The 23,935-nt window shown below is 42.7% G+C and overlaps 1 protein-coding gene across 2 annotated transcripts in view; it reads right to left on the bottom strand.

Annotated features, from left to right (window-relative positions):
* Positions 1-23,132, bottom strand: part of JAG2 (jagged canonical Notch ligand 2) — a 138,764-nt gene extending 115,632 nt beyond the window's left edge. For both annotated transcript variants that reach the window (XM_020800754.3, XM_020800753.3), the window contains exons 1-2: positions 22,905-23,132; positions 21,646-21,969 (exon numbers count right to left, since the gene is read on the bottom strand). In XM_020800754.3, coding sequence (XP_020656413.3) covers positions 21,646-21,969; positions 22,905-23,000 — 420 coding nt within the window. In that variant the 5' untranslated portion in view covers positions 23,001-23,132. The remainder of the gene's footprint in view (positions 1-21,645; positions 21,970-22,904) is intronic.
* Between the last annotated feature and the right edge of the window lie 803 nt (positions 23,133-23,935).

Genomic DNA, 23,935 nt, shown 5'->3' on the forward strand with positions numbered 1-23,935 from the left:
AAAATGTCCCTTTGTATATTTGCAAGGAAGAGTTTATTTAAAGTAAAAGAAGGATAATCGAAACTATGGGGGCATTAGTTATTTGAAACAATGTTTATTGGTCAATTATGATATTTTTGTAGCAGCCACACTTTAAACTTAATTACATCTATTTCTAGTGCTCAAATTCTCTGCTTAAGATTTTGTAAAGTAATTTGTACATTGAGAAAAAGGAACTGGAACATGGAAGACTAAGATTCCAAAAACAATAGTAAGGAACAAACATCTATATTTTTATTTATTCAAAGCCAAGAATAAGGTCGTGCTTTAGATGTGAAGCAAGTTACAAACTAGTCAGAAAGGGAAAACCTTTAGAGAGCAAGCTTCTTATGCCTCTGGCCAAACAACACCACATAATCATTTACACCAGAGACTATTCATCAGTTTCTTAGCAACCTCCCTATCAAGGATACCTAAATTTGTAATTTAGTTGTACATCTTCTGCTATGTTTTCCCAGTTAACAGATGATTCAATATCATCAAAAGATTTATCCATTGAGGAATACTTTTGTAGCACCATAACCCCTACTCAAGCCCAACTGTTCAATGGTATGAACATGTTTTCTTCCAGTCAACAAATTATTCACTATTATAAAAAAAATTATCCACAGAGGAATAGTTTCATAACACCATAACCCCTACTGCAGTCCAACTGTCCCATGGTATCTCATGACACAAGAGATTATGTACAACACGGCCAAGCTGCTGGGAGAAGTGTTGATTGAGAAAATGAAAAAATATCAGAAAAACGTTCTACAACATTATTTGCAGCATTGCAAAAACACATAGAGACAGGAAGAAAGCAGCCCTTAAAAAAAAAGAAAGTGTATTTCTTTTTATTGTGTTACCCACATGCATATAAACATACCCTAGGATACAGCCTGACATACAGGTAGCACCACTGTAGGTAGTGACTGAAATCCAGTAGTAGGCCACTAAATCACATACACTGAATCAGTTGCAGACTTGGTGAGTGAACACCAATGTAAGTGCCACTGATTTTACTCTAGCTGCAACTTCCACTGCATTTCAACTAATGGGTCATGCAATTCTAACTAACAAGTCAACAAAATTGCAAAAGACACAACAGGAGCTTTTATAGCCACAAGGCAAATGCTGGAACAATTCATACTGCTTTACATATAATAAGCACACTGCACAAATAGTTTCTCTAAACATCAAGTAGTTTATAAACTGAACAATAAGAATATATCCTGAATCTAGTTACATTCGCAGTATCTCTAGACACGTTTTACAGATGGCTGAACAATGTATATTTAGACACAGCAAGAAACTAACCCGAATATTATTTTTTTAGATATATCCAGATAATAAAGATTTCATTAAAGCAATCATTCTCAACTTTTTGCCTTACAAATATATTGGACCAATTTCCAGAATCTGTAGTCATCACTGGATAAAAATCAATGATTTTTTCCTTAAAAAGAGAGAATGATTTCTGTTTAAATAGCTTTTTAATTCAAGTCAAACTTTCTTGTTAAAATGCTTTTCTGTATTTTAAAAGATTATTTCAATTTAAAATGAGTGACAATTCAAAATATCAAATTACAGAAAACATTCCTAATTCTGCCTGTGGATATGCATACTCTAGTCAGTGACACTGGAAGCATCAAAGAACAGAGGTATAGTCAATATAGGCAAGGAGGTGGTGCAAAATACATACTACAGAGATAACAAGCAGGAGTGCCCTTTCTAGAAGGAAAAAAACAGACAGGACAAATGTTTCTGAGTAGTAATTTAAACCACAATTTAATACAGAAACATTGATATCCTAGCTGATCAGTTTACAGACAACTAGCACATTTGGACATCAAAATATATTTGCACTCCTGCTAAATCCTGGCTGATCAAGGTTGAACTCTGCAATGGTGGTTTTTTTCTGATCACCCCCTTCGTGCAATAAGAAACACTAAAAAATAAGTTTTCAGTTCATAGTATATTCAACGTGACTTGAAGTTCTAGCTTTCTGCATTGTTTCCTCACAAAAGCCAGATAATTAAGCACAGAACAAACTTCGGATAGCTCCTTACTGACAGTGAAACAAGCCACAGGACAGTTTTCTGCCAGGTTTATACATCACAAATAAATCACAACTCCCACTGCAAAAGTAAGTAACTGGGCAAAATACATGAGAATCCTGAATCATTCATAAGCGCCAGTTCTCTTGAGTAGTGGATAGTTATCATGCCTGAACATGGCCATTATTAGTATGCAACAAATTTCTAGGCAATTGGCCAGTGTCTCTTTCTCCTCCCCTCCTCTCTTGACCCCATGCCCTCGTCTACATTCTACTCCACAATTATTCCATGATTTTAAGTCACTGAACATTTTTTTCGTTTTCTGACAAGCTATTCAGGCAAAGAAACAGTACAGTGAATACTGGGTGCATATATCGACTTACACACTTGTGATCAAGGTAATTCTGTTCTAGAAAGGAGAAGGAGATTACGTACAAGCAGCAACTTGACTCAGAAAACAAGGAAGATTTGACCAAACTGCAGTGCCTCCAATCTGTGCAACAAAGATATTCCAAGAAGTTCCAGAAAAATTTGTAAACTGCTTTAAAGCAACTTTTGTTTTATTGGTACTAGTAACCATGAATAATTCTTAAGAAATTCACTGTTCACACACCAATTCCAATTAATGTAAATCCTTGCTTGTCTGATTCTTGTACTGTATTTGTATATGAGTAACTAAAAGTATTTCTCCCATCCTGTGAGAAGGTGTTTAAGTACTGTACCTAATCTGCTGTCAGTGTGGAGAAGATTTGAGAGAATTATTCTTGAACCAATTGACCAAACTGTGTATGACATTGCTAGACTACTGTATGGGGTTTTAAAATCAGAAGCACTGAATGAGTTATTTTTCTTTCTATATTTGCTTAAAATAATGGAACCTCAACAGAGAAAATGTTTAGATGACGGCAAATGAAATGAAAGATTAAATACTGTTTACCTTTCTTCATTTCTGCCCCTTCCTTCACCATTATACAGTGGCGCCTCGCTTAACGAGCGCACCATATAACGACGAATCTGCATAGCGATCCCTTTTTCAGGATCGCTAATGCGGAGGCATAGCGTCGGTCCCTATGGCAAAAACTTGCATAGCAACGATCGGTAAGCGTTTCGCTTACCGATCTTCACTTTGAGATGCCCGCGGATCAGCTGTTCGGCGGTTACAAAATGGCTGCCGGAAGCCCCGAAATGGCCGCGTACAGCATTTTCGCGCCCTCCCCTCGCTTACCGAGGGCGCGAAAATGGCTGCCGCTATGGAGGAAACTTCACTGAACGGTAAGTTTAGGGCCCATTGGAACGCATCCGTTTAGCGATGTTTTCACATAGCGAGGGTTAATCCGGAACGGATTAACCTCGCTATGCGAGGCACCACTGTAAATACTTTTTTCTGTAAAAGGACAGATATACTGATACAAACACACACAGCACATCAATTTCTTTAATAAGAAATACCTAGTGAGATGGGTGAAAAGATATAAACATGGAATGTTTGCTTTGATTTCTACACAATCCTATGCACATATTTCAACAATTCTCTGAGGGTTTTTTTGACACATTTATACCATTCACATGAATGGTGTAACAATAACAATGAGGACTCAATTCCCTCCCCAACAATGAGTTTCCACAGGATGTAACAGATTCTGCTATTCAAAGAAGTTACAAAGCATAGAAAATGTTGAAATCATGTCTAATACCTTAACTGCGCAGGGCAGGAGAGGAAGCTAAACACATTCCATATGCGTTGTCTCCAACGCATTTTTGGTATCACCTGGCAGAACAAAGTTCCAAATAGAGTAGTCCTAGATGGAGCTGGAATTTTTAGCATGTACTGTATACATTACTGAAACAGTGATGTCTGCGTTGGCTTGGGCATGTTCTGAGAATGGCTGATGGTCGGATTCCAAAAGATCTCCTGTATGGAGAATTAGTGCAGGGAAATTGCCCCAGAGGGAGACCACAGCTGTGATACAAGGATATCTGCAAGCGGGATCTGAAGGCCTTAGAATGGACCTCAACAGATGGGAAACCCTGACATCTGAGCGTTCAGCCTGGAGGCAGGCACTGCAGCACAGCCTCTCCCAATTTGAATAGACCCTTGTCCAGCAGGCCAAGGCAAAGATGCAGTCCCGAAACCAGCAAAATCAGGGAGCTGAACAGGGGATAGATTGTATCTGTCTTCCGTGTGGAAGGGATTGCCACTCTCAAACTGGCCTTCTCAGCCACACTAGACACTATTCCAATTCCTCCATACAGAGCACGTTACCATAGTCTCTCGAGACTGAAGGATGCCTAAACTGCCTAAACCACTTTAACTTCTCTTTTCAAGTGCAAGAGAATGCAAGCATTTAAGTCAACGTGCCTCCCCCTCATGTACTTCAAGTACTTTCCCAAATAGCAAATGCCATCATGATAATTTTTGGAGTAGCAATTCCCTTAAACAATTCCTTGCTAGCTTCCATTTTCATTTCTGAACAAAACAACCAATTTGCACATTCCTTTAAATTGCAGGAAAATTTTCAATAGTCATGTTCCCAATGAAGTTTTCATCTTTGGCACAAGAGAAATAAAGACTTATTTATTCTTCTTAAAAGAAACATACTGTATTTAATAAGTCTATAAACATGCTACACAGATAGCAGATTAACTACCTATAAGACTTTACCAACATCCAACTCACAAATCCAGACCCAGGAAAAGGCAAGTCTATTAACAGAACTTTGACCTGCTGTCCTAAATCACAACTGAACGATTATCTGTCTGAAAGTCTAGAAATGTGATACTCAAGTGCTATTCTTATATAAAAGAAAATCATTTCAATAGTTACATTTGCTTATGAACTAGATTGCAAACTCATTTCTGTACAATTATGGCTGAAAAATTATTCCGTTTACTGCAGATGTCTTTCAGAACACAGATGAAATATTATTATCTACTTCATTCCAAAACGTAGTAACACCACAACTGTAGAACAATTGTTGAAGATGCACGGCAATTCTGAGCTGCTTCACTTTATAATTTTATTTCAGTGATACTACTGGTTACATAAATGCAAATTGATTCTCTTACACCAGGGATCTCCAAACTTTTCAGCATGAGGACCACATCATATATTTTACACATTTTTGAGGGCTGAAGGAACACACACATGTGTGTGCACACACACACACACACACATGCGCATGGGCTGAAGGGAAAAGACCTGAGCCAGATAAAAAGGCAAGGCAGGCCGGATGTGGCTCACAGGCCATAGTTTAGAGATCCATGTCTTACACCAAGAATAGCTGTGTACCAACTTAATCTTGTATAAAGTAATCTTAAGATATTAACCATTCTTCCACTTCATTGATGTTCATTATAATCACTCTCCTAATCGGTTAGGAACATGAGCAATAATTAAAGTATCATTTGAGACTGCCTGAAGCTTATCAATTTGTTGCAACTTCTTCCATTTAAGCAAACCCTTGAAGATTCTGGGAACAGTGAAAAATGTATGGATGTCTGAAATTTAGTTCCGCCTCCGATGTGAGCCAAGCTAACTACAAATTGTAGAGGAAATTTAGGACAACTCCTGCTGAACAGTGTAAAATCTTCTGGTAAGTTACTTAATAAGATCCAATGAGAAGAAAAGGCAAGTTATAATGAATCCCAAGGAAATATTCATTTCTAATAGAAGAGCACTATACAGATGTGTCTTATCAAAGTGTTTTTTAAACTGACCTGATATTTATACTGAACTTTTTGTAGTGCATGGAATATAACTGCAATCTTTAATCCCAGAGTGCTTTCATCAAATCAGCTTAACTGTAGAATCTTTCTCCCAGTGCATGAATCACTCACCACCAATACTAAAATTAAGAAACCACAACAAACTTTTTAATGTTGGAGATTATTGGTAATAGCTTCAGAAACTGTTCCAAAAATTTGGCTTTCTTTCAACTATTTCAAGAAAAGAAAATTGTATTTGATTACAAAATGTTACCCCTCTCATTTTTAACTAGAACTGCTGCAAAAGGGGTGGTCTGGTTTATTCTTATGGTACAGAGGAGAGCAGAAAAAATGGTCTGAAGCTCAACATCAAAAAAACTAAGACCATGGCCACTGGCCCCATCACCTCCTGGCAAATAGAAGGGGAAGATATGGAAGCAGTGACAGATTTTACCTTCTTGGGTTCCATGATCACTGCAGATGGTGACAGCAGCCACAAAATTAAGACACCTGCTTCTTGGGAGGAAAGTGATGACAAACCGAGACAGCATCTTTAAAAGCAGAGACATCACCTTGCCAACAAAGGTATGCATAGTCAGAGCTATGGTTTTCCCAGTAGCGATGTATGGAAGTGAGAGCTGGACCATAAAGAAGGCTGACCGCAGAAGAATTGATGCTTTTGAATTGTGGTGCTGGAGGAGACTCATGAGAGTCCCCTGGACTGCAAGGAGAACAACCCTATCCATTCTAAAGAAAATGAACCCTAAGTGCTCACTGGAAGGACAAATCCTGAAGCTGAGGCTCCAATACTTTGGCCATCTCATGAGAACAGAAGACTCCCTGGAAAAGACCCTTATGTTGAGAAAGTGAGAGCAAGAGGAGAAGGGGACGACAGAAGACAAGATGGTTGGACAATGTCACCGAAGCAACCAACATGAATTTGACCCAACTCTGGGAGGCAGTGGAAGACAGGAGGGCCTGCGTGCTCTGGTCCATGGGGTCACAAAGAGTTGGAAACGACTAAACAACAACAGAGAGAGTGTGTGTACACACACAAACACACACACTCTCAGATGCAATGAAATTTTCAGAAAGGATGTCTACTACATTTTTTTTAAATCCCAGGCATGGTGCTAATTATGCAATAAAAGTAACATTCATTTAATCTTCACACACTCAAGAAACATTATCAAACAAACTTGGGAAGTGAGACATTTTTGCAAGTAATCATCAGAGAACTCAGCTGTCTCTCACTGAGACTAACAGGAAATCAGACAAAAAGAACACATGAGAAAAATATTTGGCTTTAGAATAATGCTGTTCTATTACCTACTTCAATAATGATTGAAGAAAAAGGGAATCCTTGTAGCAACCAGAGATACAACTACGTAATAGGCCACCCTTCTAGAAGTGAGTTTCACTGAACTCTAACTAAAACCAACGATGACTAAGGAGACAGGTGTTGTAGTCCAATTATAACAGCAAGATCTTGAGTTAACGAAGGCTGTTATAAAAAAGGGCCCAGAAGCAGCCATCTCCCTTTTGATGGATGACATGAAAAAAGATTTATGAATAGTAACAGTGGCCTAAGTGAAACAAATAAACGTTTACTGCTTTGAGAAAAGAGACTTTAAAAGTAAATGAAGGAAAAGAGAAAGTGACAAGAGCATGGTTGGCTGCCTTTCAGATACCACAAGTGGATAAGTCATCACACATTTTTGCTTTCCGAAAGGAATGGGATTTGAATACTAACAAAATGAGCAACACAACTGAAGAGTGAAAAGACTCTTAAGAAATACTACATTATGACATACAGGTATTTTCTTTGGGCAAAAAGAAGATTTGACCACTTGGCTGAGAGGGACAGACAGAAAGAACCTGTATCAATTACTAGAAGTAGGTCATAGATGGGGAACTAGCAGTCCCCAGGACAGATGTGGCCACAAGGTTTTCCCATTTGGCCTAATGTCCTTAGTCTCTTAAGACAACAGTAGGTGGGTCTCAGGAAAAAAAATCCTCATTTCCATGATAGCGAGATGTTTCAAAGATTAACTGCTGATCAAATGAAAAAGAGTGAGAAATATGAATGGGTAGAAAAAGCGTAGGGTAGCTCAGGCCCAGCTTACTTCAGCTGCCTGACACACATGCCCACTAACATATTTTATCATGAGGAATGACACCTTCAGTAACACGTATACTTCTCTCAAAGTTAAAAACAAGGTGCAGTGCATACATTTTTAGGGACATACAAAGGAATCACACTACAAATATGATCCTTACTGGTTCAGAGTCAATTATTACAGTTTTCATATTCCAGTCATGGGGAATGGGGGAAGTAATAGCTGAAAAGGAAACTAAGTCCAGCTAGCCCTTCTTTGATTGTGTAACAGTTAGTAGCTAAGATTGTAGAAACATGAAATCCTGGGAGAATTCCTAAATTAGAGTTTAATTTGTAGACTGAACTCAATCCAACAATAATATTATTTCAGTGTACTACGGTTGACCCCACTTCTCTTCGACTGTGTTATGCATATGTAGAAAGAAGCTAATAGAAATTCCATTATTTTCAGATTACTCATCAGAAGGAATGTACAAAACAAGAATGAACGGAAGGCCAATCATAGTTAAAAGCCATAAAGGATAGTAAATCCAACCCCAAGATTTTAATCTGAAATGTAATGCAAGACATGACAATTTTGAAAAGACTTGTCCAAAGTAGCACATCCACTGTTCCATCTTCCCCTTTTTGCTTTGAACTTTGCATTCTCCTCACTGCCATTACTAAGGACAAAATGCCTGACAATTTTTAGACATCACCCATTTCCCTTTCCATCAGCTGTTGCCTCTGCCTTGAGTCATGCAGCTTTGTTAAAACACATCCCTTGCCCTTGAAGAACCTTTAGTTCTGTGCCCCCACCAATCTTCCTGTATTCTGGTGGTGGTATGTTAACCTGAGTCACAGGATGTGTTCGATTTTGGGGATGGAAGAGTGTGTGCTAGAACAAACATGTAAAAGATTTTCTGCCCTTTGAAGAGTGAATTTCGAAACATAAATTTACTAATACCAGTCATGCATTCTAACTTCCAGACTGTCAGACAATGGGGTATAAAGGTATTAAAGAATGAAATAAAAAAAAACAAAGAATAAAATGAATTGTCTTTTCCATCTAAAATGGGTCATTGCTTAAAGGGAATAACAAATCATCAAGTGTAAGGAGGTTTCACTGGAGACCAAGACCATCCACACTCTTATATTTCTAGTGACCATGTACAGGTGTGAAAACTGGGCAGTAAAGAAAGTTGACAGAATATTTGTTTGAAATATGGTGTTGGAAAAGAATATTTTAGATACTCTGGACTGCCAGAATGATGAACAAATGGGTCCTAGGGCAAATCAAGGCTGAACTATCTCTGGAGGCAAAAAATAAATAAAACCAAGGCTGTCCTATTCGGGGCAAATCACGAAAAGGCAAGATTCTCTGGAAAAGACAATAATGCTGAGTAGGTTAATGGCAGCAGGAAAAGAGGAAAACTAAATACAAGATGGATCAACTCCCTAAAGCAAGCAAGCCACAGGCTTGAGTTTACAAGAGCTGAGCAGAGCAGCTGAGGACATGACATTTTGGAAAGCACTCATTCAAAGCGTTGCTGTAAGTCAGAGGCATCTTGACAGCATATAACAATTGTTGCAAAACCTAATTATTGATCACAGGAAGCTGAAAGTTACATTAGGGGAAATTGTTGTTACGTCCCCTCAAGTCACCTTCAGCTAACTGCAATCAATAAATTAGATTTTAACTTTATATACAATATTCCCTTGTGTTGCTGTGAAGGGTTTTGTGTTATTTCTGTTTTAGTTATAATTCTTCTGTGTCTGAAAATTTTATTAAATGATTTTAAAAAATATATTTTGAAAGCTTACTGTAACCTTACAAATGAATGCCTCCCCAAATGCCCTCTCAATAACAGCCCTACTCAGCTTCTACCAGCCCAAGGCCACTTCTTCTTTCATAGAGTCAATCTCATACTTAACTCTTACTCTTTTCCTGCTGCTTTCAATTTTTCTTAACATTATCCTCAGTAGTTACGAGCACTCCTAGCCAAATTTACACAAGCAAAATGCCTGAAGAGTCATTTTACCAATATATTATTAAATAATCTATGTTTCATTTATTTCTAATTTGCCCAATATCTAGAAGTCAAAATTAGTTTCACAGTTATATTCAAACAGGAGTATTCAACACGCATGACTTGGTCTGATTCTACTACAGTCACTATGAAACAAGTCCCCTTGATATCCACTTCAAAGTAAATTTAAGGAATAAAAAATGTAGACATTATAAAAACCTTCCAATAAGCTACAAAGCTTCTCACCAAGAATCAATCTGACTAGCCACCTGTTTACACATACTTACATTAACTAACTGTGACAAGCTATTGGGGGGGGGCTTGCTTTTCCTATGCGGAAACACTTTACTTTCCAGACTACCGTATTTTCAATCTGGGATTAAATCAAGAGTACATGGACCCTTTAATTAACTGGGAGTACTTTAGTATTAAAGCAAAGTAAAAGCTTCATTCAAGTTGAAAGGATACCACTTTGCAATTGGCAACACCGTGCAAGAAATACAAGATGTTTCACAGCATGTTAGCACTACAAACCTAAAGATAAAACTCCTTAAAATGAGAAAGTGTTAGAAAGTACAGATAGGTTAAATGCTGTAATACAGGAAAACCAATGTTTCCTCAACACTACTGCACAATTAGCATACTTTAGATGGATATGGTTGTCAGAACACATGAAGCTCTGACACCTGCAAAACAATCAAGGATTAATATAACGGCAAAGGTTTGAGCCACACAGCCACTGGAAGCTACTTTTTACAAATTAAGACACAAAACATAAAAATGCCCCGACTCATGCCTCAATTCAAGTGCAGTAAACTAAGGCTATTCCTCCACACTGACATATAGTGAAAGATAATGAAGCTCATGCTGAAGTACAAGGTTCACAGGCAAGAAATTCATGCTACTCTATACCCTAAGTGGGAAGGAATATTCATCACCCAAACAGTTGGTGCACAGCAGAGAATTGGGTGGATGAGGGACTGGGCTTATTTCTTTTTCTTTCTTCCAGTGGGCAGGATGGATAAAAATGAGTTATTTTTTAAAAAATCATCCCGATGTAAATTTAAAAAAAAACTTTTTAAATTTAAATTGTCAAAAAAATCTGTGTTTTTAAAGTTTAAATCATGACTGAAATAAATTTGATTTCAATCAAATCCACCCCCACCAGTTGGACTATTGCAAATACAATTGAAGCCAGTACATTACTGCATATATGGCCCACAGGTTTGTATAAGATCACAAAGAATAAACACAAACATCTCTGTACACCTCTTGTAAACCATTATATGCTACTGCATCTGAAAAGGAAAGGGGCCATTTGAGGGAACACTGTATCTTTTTTAAGGCCAAGATAGCAAGAACTGGCATTAGCATCAGTTAGGAAGGATGGGGAGGACGGCAACTCCTGCACATTTTCTAACAGCCAAAAGGACAACTGTAGCTATGTACAGCAAAAGAAACTCTATTGTCCCAATACAATCACAAATGGGTGGGTAGGGGAAGGTTTCTAAGGTTGCCAGAATCTGCAGAGAACAGGAGCAATGTAAAACTAAAACACACACACACACACACACACAGAAAGACTTTATTTAAAATTGTTTATAAGCTATCTTTTTACTTTTGTAAACCACTTTCACAATTTTGTTGAAAGGCAGTATAAATTTTCCATAAAATAAAACCAAGTATTTGTTAACCCCTAGCCTGCAGCTTGTCCGAACTGAAAATGTTACTTCTACTTGATCATTTTCACAGTAAAATGTTTAACATCACAAAAGAAAATGCAACTAAACCCATGGACTGCCAGTATACTTTTATACATATACTGTACAGTGGTGCCTCGCTAGAGGGCTGCCCCGCTTTATGATGAAATCGCTTTACGATGATCTTTTTGCGTTCATTTTACCCATCACAAAACGACTGTTCCAATGGGGCTTTTTCGCACCACAATCACCTGCGCCCGCTTTAGAGCACTTCAGAGGCTTTTCCTGCTCTGATGGTGCAGGAGAAGCCATCAGAACCCTGGCGGGGGTGCCCCGAAACCACACTTTACAGCACTTTGCAGGCTTTTCCTGCACAGTCAGGAAAAGCCTCCAAAGTGCTCTAAAGCGGGTGTAGGTGGTTTTGGGGCACCCCCGCCAGGGCTCTGATGGTGCAGGAGAAGTCATCAGAAACCTGGTGGGGGTGCCCCGAAACCACACTCCCTGGCTTTGGGGGTCCCCTGGGGCTTACCTTGCACCATGGGAGGACTTGCGCAGGTCCCTCTGCCCAGCGATCGGCATTTGCAGAGGCTTGACTGAAAGCAATTTTAAAGTTCCCGCCTCTTCCTCCAGCCTTCAGCAAGCCTCGGAAGGGAAAGGGGGGGAAGAGCATAGCCAGGGGCTACTTCCAAAGGTGGGAGAGGTCATTGCACCTCACTAGGTAGCTACCATCCGCCTTAAGATGGGCAGTCCCCAGACAGTAAGGTGCTATATCACCACGGTCTGTTAACTTCACGGAGTGCGTGGTGTTTAGGGTGAAAGCCGACAAGCAGATCGATAACTTTGCACCATGCAACAATTGTAAGCAAACGTCTGACCTAAAGTTGGGCACCTGGAATGTTTGGACAATGACCCCTGGCTTTTCTGACGACCTGCAGAAAATACTGTAGATGACGTGTGCAAGACAACTGTCATCGACATGGAACTGAGTAAACTGTAGATGGACACTGTTGCCCTGCAAGAGATGAGATTGCCAGACATGGGATCTGTCAAAGAAAAAAACTTCTCATTCTTCAGGCAGGGAAAACCATCGAATGAGACCAGGGAACATGGTGTTGGCTTTGCGGTCAGAAATACTCTGCTGAGATCCTTTGTTCCATCTACTGTGGGGAGTGAAAGAAACCTGTCTTTGCAACTCCACTCATCAGCGGGACATATGCATATGCACCAACACTGTCGTCCACAACAGAAGTCAAAGACAAATTCCACAACAATCTGGCAGCTACTATCAAAAAACTCTCTGAGAAAGAACCACTGTTCATTCTCGGAGACTTTAACGCTCGAGTTGGTGCTGCTCACAATTCTTGGTCCACTTGTCTAGGCTGTTTTGGCATTGGGAAGATGAACGAAAATGGCCAACACTTGCTGGAGTGTTGCTGTTATTGTGGTCTTTGTGTCAGCAATACATTCTTTAATACGAAGCTTCAACACAGTTTCCTGGAGACATCCAAGATTCAAGCATTGGCATCAGCTCGATTTGATCCTCACTAGATGTTCTAGCCTTCCTAGTATTACGATCACACGCAGTTACCAGAGTGCTGATTGCGACACTGATCATTCCCTGGTTTGTAGTAGAGTAAAACTGTGAACAAAGAGATTACATCAAACGAAAAAAGAAGGAAAACCACATATTGACATCAGCAAGACTCACGATCAAAGAGAAGTGGAGGAATTTGCCCAAGTGCTGGAGAAAACCCTTCCAGGCCCGGTTGATGCACCTGAACGATGGGAACATTTCAAGAACGCTGTGTATAACACCGCCTTGTTCACCTTTGGCAAAAAGACCAAAAAGATGGCAGACTGGTTTGAAGCCCATTCAGAGGAGTTGATGCCAGCCATGAAGGATAAGAGGAGAGCTCTAGCAGCATATAAACCCTGTTCTAGTGAGTGCAACTTGCAGGCGCTTCAAGTTGCTCATAGCAAAGTCCAACAGGCTGCCAGGAGATGTTCTAATGATTATTGGCTTCAGCTCTGCTCTCAGATACAGATAGCAGCGGACACAGGTAACCTCAAGGGAATGTATGAAGGTATCAAGCAGGCTTTAGGTCCAATACAGAAGAAATCTGCTCCCTTGAAGACTGCTACAGGCGTGATCATCCAGGACCAAGCACAGCAGATGGAACGCTGGGTGCAGCACTACTCTGAGCTATATTCCAGAGAGAATGTAGTAACCAAAGAGGCATTAAATGTTCAACTCTTCCGTCTTGGAAGAGTTGGACAGCGAACCCACTTTAGCAGAAATAAAAGTGGCCTTGGATTCCCTCGCCTCCAGCAAGGCACCTGGGAAGGATAACATCCCTGCTGAAGTGCTGTAAAGCAGCAGTCCTCAACTTTTTCGGGACCACGGACCAGCTGAGCCTCTGAGGAAGGCGGGGCACTCCCGTGCTCGGCATGCGTGCGTGCTCTTTGGCGCATGCTTGAAGCAGTGGGGGGTACATGCACCAGCGTCAGTGCTTCCCCCACCCCTTTGTGCATGTGCAGGAGCACCTGCACACCTGTGGGCGTTTGGGCAAATGCTTAACAGGGTGGGGGAGCGCTCATGCCAGTGCTGGCACGCACAAAGCAGCTGTGGGGAGGAGAGTGTATGCAGGGGCGGGAGATCTGTCTTTGCAGTCCGGTCCAGCTCAGGCCACGGACCGGCACCAGGCCGCGGACCGGGGGTTGACGACCTCCACAGCAAAGAGATCACCACCACCAAGTTTGTATGAAATCTTTTGTCTTTGCTGGAGGGAATGTGGAGTACCACAGGACATGAAGGATGCAAACATCGTCACATTGTATAAGAACAAAGGAAACAGGGGCGACTGCAATAACTACCATGGCATCTCTCTTCTCAACATTGTAGGGAAGCTGCTTGCCCATGTTGTGCTGAAGAGACTCCAGGTGCTTGCACACAGAGTCTATCCAGAATCACAGTGTGGATTTCAAGCTAATAGATCGACCACTGACATGGTATTCTCCCTCTGGGATCAACAATAGCCACTCTTTGTGTTCTTCACGGATCTTACAAAGGTCTTTGATTTGGTTAGCAGGGATAGCCTTTTTAAAATACTGCCCAAGATTGGATGTCCACCTCGACTCCTTAACATCATCAGGTCCTTTCATGAGGAAATGAAGGGCACCATAGTTTTTGATGGCTCAACATTAGATCCCTTTGACAACCAAAGCGGAGTGAAACAGGGCTGTGTCCTCACGCCCACCCTGTTCGAGATCTTTTTTGCTGTCATGCTGAAGCATGCCTTTGGAACTGCGACAGAAGATGTCTATCTGCGGACTGGATCAGATGGAAAGCTCTTTTATCTCTCTAGATTGAGAGCGAAGACCAAAGTCCAGGTGAAATGCATGTGGGACTTCCTCTTTGCCAATGATGCAGCTGCTGTTGTCCACTCTGCTGAAGACCTCCAACAACTCGTGAATTGTTTTAGAAATTTTTATAAATTGTTATAAATTTTTCTTGAACTTGTTATCCTTTATGTTGTAAGCTGCCTAGAGTGGTCGAAATGACTAGAAAGGCGGGGTATAAATACAATAAATAAATAAAATAAATAAGACTTTGGATTAACAATCAGCCTGAAGAAAACACAAGTCATGGGCCAGGACGTGGACTCACCTCCCTCTATTACCATCTCCACACAAGAATTGGAGGTTGTTCATGACTTTGTGTACCTTGGCTCACTCTCTCCCTAGATGTCGAGTTGGATAAACGCATTGGCTCCCACATTCTCCAGACTCACAAAGAGAGTATGGCTTAATGACAAGCTGACGGCATATACCAAGATCTAGGTCTACAGAACCTGTGTCCTGAGCACACTCCTGTACTGCAGTAAGTCCTGGACCCTTCGTTCACATCAGTAGAGGAAGCTGAACATGTTCCACATGCATTGCCTCCGACGCATTTTTTGTATCACCTGGCAGGACAAAGTTCGAAACAGAGTAATCATAGAATGAGCTGGAATTTTTAGCATGTATACATTACTGAAACAGCGATGTCTACGTTGGCTTGTGCATGTCATGAGAATGACTGGTGGTTGGATTCCAAAAGATCTCCTGTATGGAGAATTAGTGCAGGGAAATTGCCCCAGAGGGAGACCACAGCTGTGATACAAGGATATCTGCAAGCAGGATCTGAAGGCCTTAGGAATGGACCTCAACAGATGGGAAACTTTGACATCTGAGTGTTCAGCCTGGAGGCAGGCACTGCAGCACGGCCTCTTCCATTTTGAAGAGACACTTGTCCAGCAGGCCAAGGCAAAGAGGCAGTCCCAAACTCAGGAAAATCAGGGAGCTGGATAGGGGACAGATTGTATCTTTCTCCAGTGAGGAATGAATGGCCACTCTCAAATTGGCCTTCTTAGCCACACTAGATGCTGTTACAAGTCTTCCATACAGAGCACGTTACCATAGTCTCTCGAGACTGAAGGATGCCTAATCACTCCATTAGTAATACATACATACAAATTTTAGCCATCTTGAAAAATTACTACCAGCCAGTTAATCACATGCAAAAAAATAGTACATCACTCAGACTGACAGCTCCTACTCAAGCTCTAGAAGTAAACTGTCCTTCCTTTAAAAAGGAACAAAAACTAATGCTGCTCAGTAATAAATTGCTTGGGGACCACATCAGAACTGATATGAGTAGAACAAGAGTTTAACCAGATTGTTTAGAGTCAATATTCTCTCTATTAAAATGAAAATACATTTGAAATGCCTTAAGAAAAAGATAAGCAATATTACAATGAAAAAACCATAATTTTCTCTGTAATATACCTGAACTAGCAAGCACAAGATAACAGAAACAACTGGCTGATGGTAAGGCTATTCCAAATGGTCCCAGGAAAGTTCCTGTAGTCTTTTCAGAATCTGAGGTTTCTCAGTAAAATCTGAAATAGTCAATAAGTTTCTTTGTAATGCACAACTGCCAATGAACACTGGTGTAAATCTGTGGCGCAACTACATTTACTATTAAGATAGGATGCAAGTGATACAAAAAAGTCCTCTTAGTGATTCATATAAATGCATTCTAAAATATCCCAAACACCTCCTTAATGTATTCCCCATATCAGATACAGAAAGAGTGGCCTCAAAATAGAAAAAGTACTGATACAGACACAAAGCTACACCTCAAGTTCATTGCTCCTAAGAACAGTGGATACATGCAGCAGAGGAATTACAGAAGTGTGTGCTGCTTACATACCACCCCGTAGCACTTAAAGCACTCCCTGGGCAATTTACAGTTTAATTATGCAGGATACACATTGCTCTTTCCCTCCAGCTTCTGAAGGATGGAAGGCTGAGTCAACCTCAAGTCAGCTACCTGAGACCATTGGGATCAAACTCAGGTCATGAACAGAGTTTTCGACTGCAGTATAGCAGTTTAACCACTATGCCATGAGAAGGGAGTACTGTACCACAAGTTTTACACCTTAAAATTTACAATAGGGCTCTTCCTACTGAACAAAGGATAGAAGTCTTGCTATTGGGAGCTGCTTGATTTTTTCAGGTTACACATCAGCTACCAGCAACTGCTTTTCAGGTCATACAAATGCCCCCCCATATTTCAATATACTGGGATTATGTTCAGCCTTTTGACTGAAGTATAGTTTTTCAGAGTTCACAAGGATTCATGTAGGCAAAGAAAAGTTCTGGTCACCATGGTGACTGGTAACAGCAACCCAGCCAGTATCCATCATATTCACATAATAAAATTACTCTGAATACTGTTTTTATTTTTTGGAAGAAATACCCCTGCAACAAAACTAGTATCCAAGGAAAGTCATCGGGATCTCTCACAAATTTGATAAATGTACTGTTTTTCTGTAACAAATGCAAAGATTCTAAACTGTTTCCCCATTTATTTAGGTCACTCCCCCTGCTGTGAGGATGATGCCAATAACATGCTTTATTAGATAATGTACTTTAAAGAAATTGACTATGAAAATCAAATTAGAATATTAACCTCCAATATAAACCCAAAAGATATTGGGTAGCAATACCTTAACCAATTCTACTGAATGCCTATCAATACAACCAATTCAAAAGAGTAAAAGTTGCTACTTAAATTACTGTATATAGAAAATAGCACAGTTTGTACTTAAGTGCCTGAATTACTCACAGAATTCTTGCTTTTGGTTTTCAAATTCAAAGCAAAGCAAAGCATGCTGCTTACATACTGTCCCAATATGCTTAAAGCAACTTCTGGGCAGTTTACAATTTAATTACGCAAGCTACACAAGCTGGGTACTCAGTTTAACGACTTTGAAAGGATGGAAGACTGAGTGAACCTCAAGGCAGCTACCTGGTATTGAATCCAGGCTGTGAGTAGAGTTCTGGCTGCAGTACTGCAGTTTATCAATTGTGCCACGAGACTGCTAAACTCAGCACTCAATTTCCGGCAAACAAGCTATGAGCACCATATTTCTTCCAACTCATCTTGCTATCAAATTCCTACCTCCCTAACAATCCAGGAGAGTGAATCAATCTTTTTGAAAAAATGTACCCCTTCGTAGCAAGAAGCATGAAAAGCATTGTTCATACACAGAGAAGAAAAAAGCCTTGTGGCCTTTATACACAACCCAAAGCTCAAGAGGCGGGGTGATATGTTTATTAAATCACTAAAATCTCACAAACAGGCACTAGCTTTCAAGTTCTACAGGACTTATCATCAGGTTGGGTGTTACAGAAGGAAAACAAATCCTTAAAATCATGGCCAGTTGGCACCCATTTTCTTTTTTTAAAAGCCATTTCCAAAACACAATCTCCAACCCTGCAATCAGACTAGGGCAATAGGTTTCAGGTTTCCAGGCAATGTAAATTTAATTGTTCTTCCCATTCTTGGTGAGCAAAGAGCAGCCAATCCTTCAACATCCCCCACAACCTAATACAGAACACCTCAATGGAATGAAACCAGACAGAAATATGCCAAATACCTTATTAGACAAGTTGGGATAAAATTATGTTTATATACAGTACTAAGTAGCGCAATCACTTGCAGCCAAATTTGAAATATTACCCAGTCACTGGAACAAGATTTCCTCAGTTTGGCACAGTCCTTAAGAAATGGTAAATGTCCTTGTTTGTTCATTCATGAGACATCTTCATTCACGAGATTTCTCATGAATGAAGATGTGACCAACCGGCTTGCCTTCAACACCTAAGTTACAGTATAGAGCCATATCCTCCCCCTTACTTGTATGAAGAATCCAGGAGAACACATTCTATAGGCTTATTTAGATCAAATAACTTGCTTTTAGCTAACTCCTTTCCATTACTTACAGCACTTCACATCGTAATTCCTTCCCCTCACTTCTTAATGAGTATGAGGACAAAGCTGTCTACTGCATGCAGAAAAAGAACTGTGGAGTTGAGTAAGTTGTGCCCAACCAGCCTCAGACTAAACCATGGCTCTCAGATCTCCAGACCCCAAGAACTTTACTGAACATGTAAAGTACTGCTGGTTGGGCTCTTTGTCTATCTGCTTTCTTGCTGGTGCCTGGCAGAGATTTTTAAAGGGTTACCCTTTCAGAAAGGAAAAAAGGGGCAGTGGAAATTATGGAAACCCAACTCTTTTCAGTCCTATCTAAAATACTTTTGACAATCAGATGTCAAAAAGACATTCTCAGATGCACATGTTGGCAGTTAGGACAACTTGAAGTTAAGAGGATATTTCCCCTCAGCCAATAATCCTTCCAAAAGGGGACAACAGGCTTTGCCCATCTCCCCACACCTAATGGAGGCTCAAAACAACAGAATGTAGCATGACTTTTAAAAATATATATATATACAAATGTATTCCCATTGTTAAATGACATTCTTTGTAGGGTTGTATGAATAGTAACCAGAACTTTAAAATATTATTTACTTACACATTTTCTACCTCACCTTGTTTCTTTAAAAGGATCCAAAGCTACTTTTTGGACTATAACTGCTGCAAACCACTCTAATATGCTGCTTAAGATAACATGGGAGGTGTAGACCCCCCCCAAAAGTTTTACAAGCCCTTGGTGTAATTTAATTTTTTACCTCCTAAAAGGCAGCTTTGCTGTCTGTTCCCATCCCTAGGCTAAACCCTGGTATCAATTAAAGCAGGGGCGAGGCACTCTGGGCCCTCAAGCTATCTGGAACTGGCACTTTCCCCTCATCTCACTGGTCATGTAGGGTGGGGCTGAGAGAGATGACAGGCTAAAACATGAGGAGAAACCCCAAAACAAACAAACAACAAAAAAGCCCTCCGCCTTCCTCAACTGAAAGGTGGGCACAGGTGTCCCCATTACATAGGAACACTCTGAGGTAAAAGTAAAGCCTTTTTTATGGGGGGGGGGAATGCTATCCTACTGAAAACCAATCTTAAAAACCCAATGGAAATAAATGGTATCCTCAGTCCTTCCCCTCAGAAGGCGGCAGGCCCATTCAAAGGAGGCACTAGTATTTTGACCCTAAGGCTCTAATGGGAATGAGAGGAAAGAGCGAACGCGCTCCCTTCTCCTCCTCCTCCTCCTCCTCCTCCCTCGCACGCTCCCTCTTCCAACGGTCGCTGCCCAGGCGCGCGAGCCGTTCCCGCCACGCCTCCTCCCGCCCCGCCAGGTTTCATCCCCAGGAGCCAAGCCGCTCGCGCCCTTCGCGAGCAGCAGCACGCGCCCGGCACTTCCCTCGCGCCCCGGGGCGAAGAGCAGCTGCCGGCTTGCAATTGCACCAGCCAAGCGAGGGCGGTCGGGCCCCGACCGACGCCTCTTTCCACGCCCCGCTGGCCTCGTTCTCCTTGCTCCGTGCTTTTTTAAAATTATTATTATTTTTAAACACGCCCTGCTATATACATTTCACGTTTGTTTGCTTGCCTATTTTTTTTCCTTCTTTATTTTTTTTTAAAGGAGAAATAGTTGTGTGTTTGGTGTTTTTTTTAAGGGAGTACACAAGCGCTAAGCTGGCCGCACGCGCCCCCTGCTGGAAAAAGACTACTTGCAAATGCAATAAATAACCCATTTATGGAGGAAAGGGTAGCCGTGTGGTCCAAACGAAATAAAATCCAAATTTAAAAAAAAAAAAAAGGCGATAGGGTCTATAAAGACATCGTCCATTTTTTCCATTTATTGTACGGAGAGTTCGAGATGAATTAATGCGCTTTATTGCTCTTCTGTTTTTTTTAAAGGAGTTTGGAGCAGTACCTTACCACACACGCACACACCCCAGAAGGGTAGATTCAAGAGCTTGTAAGCCGCAATGATTTTTATCTATACTCCACATACACGCACGCACACACAAGCTCCGTGCAAAACCAAACAGGCTTCGCACAGACTTGGCCGCTCACACCTGGCTCTTGCAAAGAAAAGCAGGCCTTCAAGCAACAGATTTCCTCTTCTCCGCAGCTGCTCCTACGAGGATCAGACACACCCCTATGAGGAGATGCCTCCGGGTGTTGTTGTTTTCCCCCTTAAAGGTAAAATGACACCCGGATCCACCCTCATGATTAAACCAGGAGCTGGGCTCCAGCCACTGGATCTGACCAAAAAAAGTCTTTATTAAGCTTAAACTCCCCCCTCCCATGGACAAAAAAAAATATTATACACAACACCCATACTCAAACCGATCTGCACCCCACCGATCTCGCCCTACAAAACGGCGCTCGGGGGATTTCGCTGCTACTACAAAGCCGCCTGCAAATCCAGAGTGAAACCTGAGCGAGGTCGCCTCCGCCTCCCCTCCCTCCTTCCGCGGGGTGGGAGGGACGGCAAAGCCAAGAGCCGCACACGAGACACCATATCCTACTATAAAACCACAAAGCGCGGAAGAAAAAGCTACCTCGAGTTACAGATCTTAAGTTACTCACAAAGCGGGAGATGAAAAGGACCATTAAAATCAATCTCTCTCCTTCCCTGCAGTACCAGGGCGCACTGACGCACCCTTGATCAAGGAGGGACTTCTAAGGAAGGCGGCTCAATAATCATGGCTTAGGGTCAAGGAAATTAAAATTGGGACCTTACCGGCCATGCAAACTGGAAAGGTATCACAATCCGGCCCATGTCTTGACTTTTTCCCGGATGAAAATGTCGGTTGTTGAGATAAAAAGTATTTCCACCAAGAACGGGAGTAGATCCGGAGCCAAAACTGCAGGCTCCCGTGGGCGTGATTTTGGCCTGATATTCCTTCAAACAGACTTTCACGTAAGTATCGCACTCGTCCCGGGCACAGTCCAGATTCGGGCCTCTTTTCATGCCATCATCGCAACATTCCCCATTGAACAATTCGCCGTTTACATTCTTCACCGAGTTAATCTGCAGCTCGAAATAGCCCGTGGACTGGGAGACCTAAAAATAAAAAAGCAAAAATAAAAAAAAGGGGACAGCGAGAGAAAGAGGGAATCGAACCTCATTAAACGGCACAGGGTCTTGGGAAGAAAGTGCACGCGAGATCGGTAAGCCGCCGCCACTCTTAAGGAGTTCCCTACGGCAAAGCAGCCTTCCGATAAAACTATTAAAACTATACGTACTATTAAAAGATGGTCGGGACGTACGGGGGGGGCGGTGTACAAAGAGGAGGAGGGCAAAGAAAACCTTCGCTGTGTCTCCATCAAGAAACTTGCAGGACATTTGCAACTGAAAGCAGCCCTTGGGGGGAAAAAAGGTTCCCTAAGGAGAAATAAACACAACCTCCTTAGGGCGCTCGGCCAGCAGCCAGGGAAAAACTTGCTTTCGAAACAGGCCAGGGTCCGGGGGAATCGACTAAATAAATTAATCCCTAATATCACCGTGGGTCCCCCGGCGCAAGTTTGCTATTGCGTTCGCCGTCCAAAAGCAAACGCAGCGCCGGGAAACGGTGAAGGGTAAGGCTAAGAGGAGACATCAGCGAGACCCTTAGAAGAATCCCCCCCCGCTCTGTCCACCGAGGGAGATCGACCCCCCCCCAAAAAAGCAGCCCTGGGGTCCATTAATTAATTAATTAATTAAATGCAAACGGAGGGAGGGGAAAAAAGGGCGGAAGGTAGTCCCAACCCCCCCCCCCCCCACAGCCGGCTGAAGTGGAAAGGTAAGGCGGGCATGGCAAGAATGTTCTCCCGGTTCGTGCCCATCCCTAGCCAGCCTCCTTTCCTTTTGCAAGAAAATTAATGCATGCCTCCGACAAGCCGGCTGCAACTTTCCCCTCCACACCTTATAAGATAATATATATATCTACATAAATATATGTATATGTTCACCAACTCCCCCACCCTAACCCCCAAATCCGAAGCCGGCGTGGTCTTTACCTGCACCCATAAAGTTAGGAGGAGGAGCAGGCACAGCCGGAGCGCCGCCGCCGCCGCGTAAAGAGCCCCGTGCCGCCGGGCGCCACAATCCCGCATGCCTGCTGCTCCGAGCCGAACGCCGCGCGGGATCAGGGAAGACAGGCGCGGTGCAGGAGAAGCCGGACCCGACAAGCCATCGACCGGCCGCGGCTCGCAGCATCGGCGGCGGCAAAGGACCAAGGGAGGTGGCTTTGCACGCCCGGCAACACACACACACAGACACACACACGCGAGCGGGGAGGTCAAGGGACCCACTCCGGTGCAGCCGCCGCTTCCTTCTTTTTCTCTCTCTCTCTCCTGGGATTCACTCCCGATCTCCCTCCGGTTTAAAAAAAAAAATCCTCGATGCTTTTTATTTCCCCGAAAAGGGTTCGGGAGCTGCGAGCGGAGGTGCTGGCCGCGCGCCGCTCAGCCGCCGCCGCCGACCCGTGCGCTCCCCGCGGCAGCCGAGACGGAGAGGAAAGGTCCGCGAAAGAAGGAGGGAGGGAGGGAGGCGGAGGGAGGGAGGAGCTGCCCCTGCCGCCGCTGCTGCTGCTGCTGCTGCTGCCGCCGCGCCTGCCGCCACTCCGCGCCCGGCTCCTCTGTGCGCCCTCGGCGGCGAGAACACCCAACAAGTAGGTGCCGGAGTGACAGCTTCATCGCCCATTAGACAGCAGCGCCTCGGCTTTCATATTAATGAGGAGGGAGGGCTCGCCAAGAGCCGCGGGAGGGTGTGGCCAACGCGGGCTCCTTAAAGGGCCGGGAGGGAGCGCGGCGTGGAAACGCGGGGGGAGGGGGGGAAAGGTTTGGGCTCGGCTCGTGCGCGCCCGCTTTCCTTTTGGATTCGTCCCGCCGGAGCGTGCGCCGTTTGGACGCCGCTTCGCCTCGGCAGCGCCCTTCCACGCGCTCCCGCCCAGCTTTGCAAAGCAGCAAAAGGGCCCTGAGGCGGCGGCGGCGGCTGCTGCTGCTTCTGCTGTTGCTTGCGAGCGCCCCCCCCCCCCGCCGCATCCCGC

This window comes from Pogona vitticeps, chromosome 1 (genome assembly GCF_051106095.1).
Source record: "Pogona vitticeps strain Pit_001003342236 chromosome 1, PviZW2.1, whole genome shotgun sequence".
Classification (NCBI taxonomy): Eukaryota; Metazoa; Chordata; class Lepidosauria; order Squamata; family Agamidae; genus Pogona; species Pogona vitticeps.